General features: G+C 40.0%; 1 protein-coding gene across 5 annotated transcripts in view; it reads right to left on the reverse strand.

The window, feature by feature from the left end:
* The window catches only part of LOC111657893 (uncharacterized), a 248117-nt gene that overhangs the window by 7067 nt on the left and 237709 nt on the right, over positions 1-3341 (reverse strand). For 3 of the 5 annotated variants that reach the window (XM_087175119.1, XM_087175117.1, XM_087175118.1), the window contains one exon: positions 2700-3218. The exons of the other annotated variants lie outside the window; for them this stretch is intronic. In XM_087175119.1, the coding sequence (XP_087031245.1) occupies positions 2896-3218 (323 nt within the window). In that variant the 3' untranslated portion in view covers positions 2700-2895. Of the gene's footprint in view, positions 1-2699; positions 3219-3341 lie in introns of those variants that run through there. 5 annotated transcript variants of the gene reach the window in all.

Genomic DNA, 3341 nt, shown 5'->3' on the forward strand with positions numbered 1-3341 from the left:
TGACGTGTTAATGTGATGCGTTCAAGATAACCGGGGCTTTCAAGCGCTCCAGTAATAAAAACAAAAACACCACTCCTCCCATACGACCCACGTGAGTGTCTCCTGAAGTAGGCTACTGCCCGTGCGACGGCAGGCATACCTGTGGTTGGTTGTCATGGTTACGGTTATGAACACGCACAAACAGCCGGGAATCCGATCTGACAAAAACATTTAAAGGTCACTCCAGTTCTATAGGGTTTAGGTTATATAAAATACTATAGGATATAGCCTATGGGACTATATACACTGTTGCCCATAAAGTTGGAATAATTTTGTTTTCAGACACAATCCTCTGTTTATTCCTATTTAAATGCATCAGTAATCATAATAATAAGAACTTCATCAAACCACGTTCAACAAAAACAAACAGAAACGAGAGGTTTTGCTCTATTTTGTCTGAAGTCTCTCGGGTCTTTACACAACATCGCTGCTCATTTTTCAAGTATTTTTGGGGTTGTTGGCAACTTGACACTAAAATTAACAAAATAAAAAGACAAACTTAAAGAAAAAAATAAAACACGATATCATGTGGGTGAGGACAGTTTAAAAGGTGCTAAACAAAGATTAAAAAAATCAACCTGGTCTCCTTTAACAGTTGTCCAAAGATACATGTATATATATATATATATATATATATATATATATATAAAAATGTATAAGACACAAATGAGTGTAAAGAAACATGCATGAAACTGCAGTGTGGCTGTGTGGTCGAGGCTACGCTTCTTCCAGTCCAGGTTTACTTAGCGCAAAGTCCACATCGTGTTTGGTGTCTGTAAGTGTGAACCTTTACACACCACGGACCGGTTTCGTAAGAACTTTCTCATGGACGGTTTGTCTGAGACTCCGGGTTGTTTCCTACCTCACTGCAACAACCTCCATTCTGCACAAAGAGCCGAAATAAGTCGATGACTTAATTCAAATGGGATTATTAAGAATTATTAAAAGCAAAGAAAGCCTCTGCACTGCCCCGAAGCTCCAGTGATTAAATGAGAAAGAAAAGTCTCTAAAAACGTCTTTAAATCGTCTTGTTGAGATTTTAACCTTAAACTGCAGCTTCCTGAGATCTAACAAACACACAACAACCAAGACAACACACACTCACATTCACACTAAATGTTCAATTATAACATGTGATCTTCACCCGCTGCATCAAGTTTTCTCCAGAACCAACACAACAACATCAACTCTGTATTTAGACTTTACCTTCATTCTCTTCTGTCGTGGAGAAGGAGAGAAACCAGCATCAGTCACAGCAGCATCACGTGCAGTGCAGAGTTCCCCTTGTTTCAGGGGAGATGAGGAGGAGGAAGAAGTCGGTGAAATGGACCTCCACTGTGATCAGTGATTGGTCGGTTGCGGATTTTATGTTTGTTTGTTTTTTCCATTCACTTGGTGGTTGCAGGTTCAAACTCACTCACTTCCTGTTACTGTGTCAGATGAGATCAGTCACTGTTCATGGCATCAGTCCATCAGCCTCAGACTCCGTCCTCCTGCATGAAGCCTGTTCTACCTGACTACCACATGAACACTACAGACAGCACTCATTACACAACATCAGTACAACAACATCACAGCATCATTTCCCGGGTAATATCTTGTATTTAAAGTGAAACTTTTACTGAAGCAACAGCACGAGACGCTTCATGAAGCGCTGCGATGCTCTGACGTGGAGCCTGATGCCGCTCAACTGCTCAATGAGTTGATTTATTAATGACAGAAAACGTCACTGATCACAGTCATCATGATGGACAGTTTGAGACGCACTGGCAGCAAATGATTGACTCTTTCGATTGGAGGAAATAAAACAACAATCAAACGTGCTGGTGACTTTCTTACGGAAACAGCTGAGTTCTGTCCAAAAGCTCCATTTATTCATCCATGTTGTTTTGGTGAGAAACAAAAGTGTCCAACACGTTTTTTTAAAGTTTAAAAAACTCTTCAAAATATAGAACGTCAAAAAGTTGCTGAAATTTTTTTCAGACTCGCGCTCAAAACGACACAAAGTCAAACAGTCAAACTTCCACAATAAGAGAAAGAGAGAGAGAGAGAGAGAGAGAGAGAGAGAGAGAGAGAGAGAGAGAGAGAGAGAGGGAGAGAGAGAGAGAGGGAGGGAGAGAGAGAGAGACCTGGTTGTTTCTGTGTTTCACCTGTAAATGTGTGATATAGAAAGAGAAGTTCTGCCTCAGATCAGGGAGGACCCTGAAGGCAGCACGAAGTTTAGTCAATGTACATGGTGAGGAGAGATCTCACTCAGGGGAAGATAAGTTACTTCCTCTTGTGAAACACTCTGTTAGTTCCCCACCAGCCATCAGTTCTGACTTATTGATGGCCACATTTGAAAATTAACTGCTGTGAGAAGACTTATCCGAAAATAAAATCAATCCGAAAATTAGAGCATATCTCTGGGGAGCTGGGAGCCGAAGATACTCCAGAGCAATGACACACCGGCTCTCACCTGTACAGAGAAATCAGAAAAATACGTTGTCATTCTCATCTTTATTTCTGCTCCTGTGAAGCACCAGTATTAATGAAAGTTTATTATTATTGACATCACACACACAAGAGTCAGAACAACTTCTCTCATAAAAATAGAACTTTATTTACAGTATATTCACATTATAAACTGAACATGAGGAAAGTTTATTGTGCATTGTAACAGTTTCCATCAGTAGTCAGGAGGATTAAGATATAATAATAATTATAATAATAATATTAATAATAATAATAATAAAGTGGTGGTGGATGAAGCTTTAAATGAAGCAACAGGAGGAGAAAGAGGAAGTGGAGTGGGTCACAATTTTAACTCTACACCAAAACAATATAAACATAATGTAACACAGACAAATATAAATTTCATGTCAGAGTCAGTTTATATTCTGTCTCTTTGCTCTTTGACTCAGGTCCTGTCGTTATGATGGAGGAGGGGGAAACAGACAGAGTGCTGTCATATCTGGTGGACTGTTCCTCACAGAGACTCAACGTCTCTACAGCTGTACGGACTCTTTGTTTCTCATCAGCTGATTTAACTGAACAAAGACGGAGAGCACAGCAGAGTAGAAGACAGAGAACCAGTGAAACTGCTGCTACTGTCAGTCCAACATAGAGGCCGATCTCTCTCCATCTCTCTGGTTGTGGTCTCACAGTTGGTGTCTCAGGTTGGGGCTGATCAACAGCTGCTGTAAACAACATGAAAAATACTTGTTGATACTTCAAGTCCAAAATGAAAATGTGGATTATCTGGGTTTGAACCCAACAATGTTTGTTTCCATGTGCAGTTTATTATATGTTGTATTTATAAC

The sequence above is a fragment of the Seriola lalandi genome, unplaced genomic scaffold (assembly GCF_002814215.2).
Source record: "Seriola lalandi dorsalis isolate HSWRI2012SDOR001 ecotype SW California unplaced genomic scaffold, Sedor1 jcf7180002054418, whole genome shotgun sequence".
Classification (NCBI taxonomy): domain Eukaryota; kingdom Metazoa; phylum Chordata; class Actinopteri; order Carangiformes; family Carangidae; genus Seriola; species Seriola lalandi.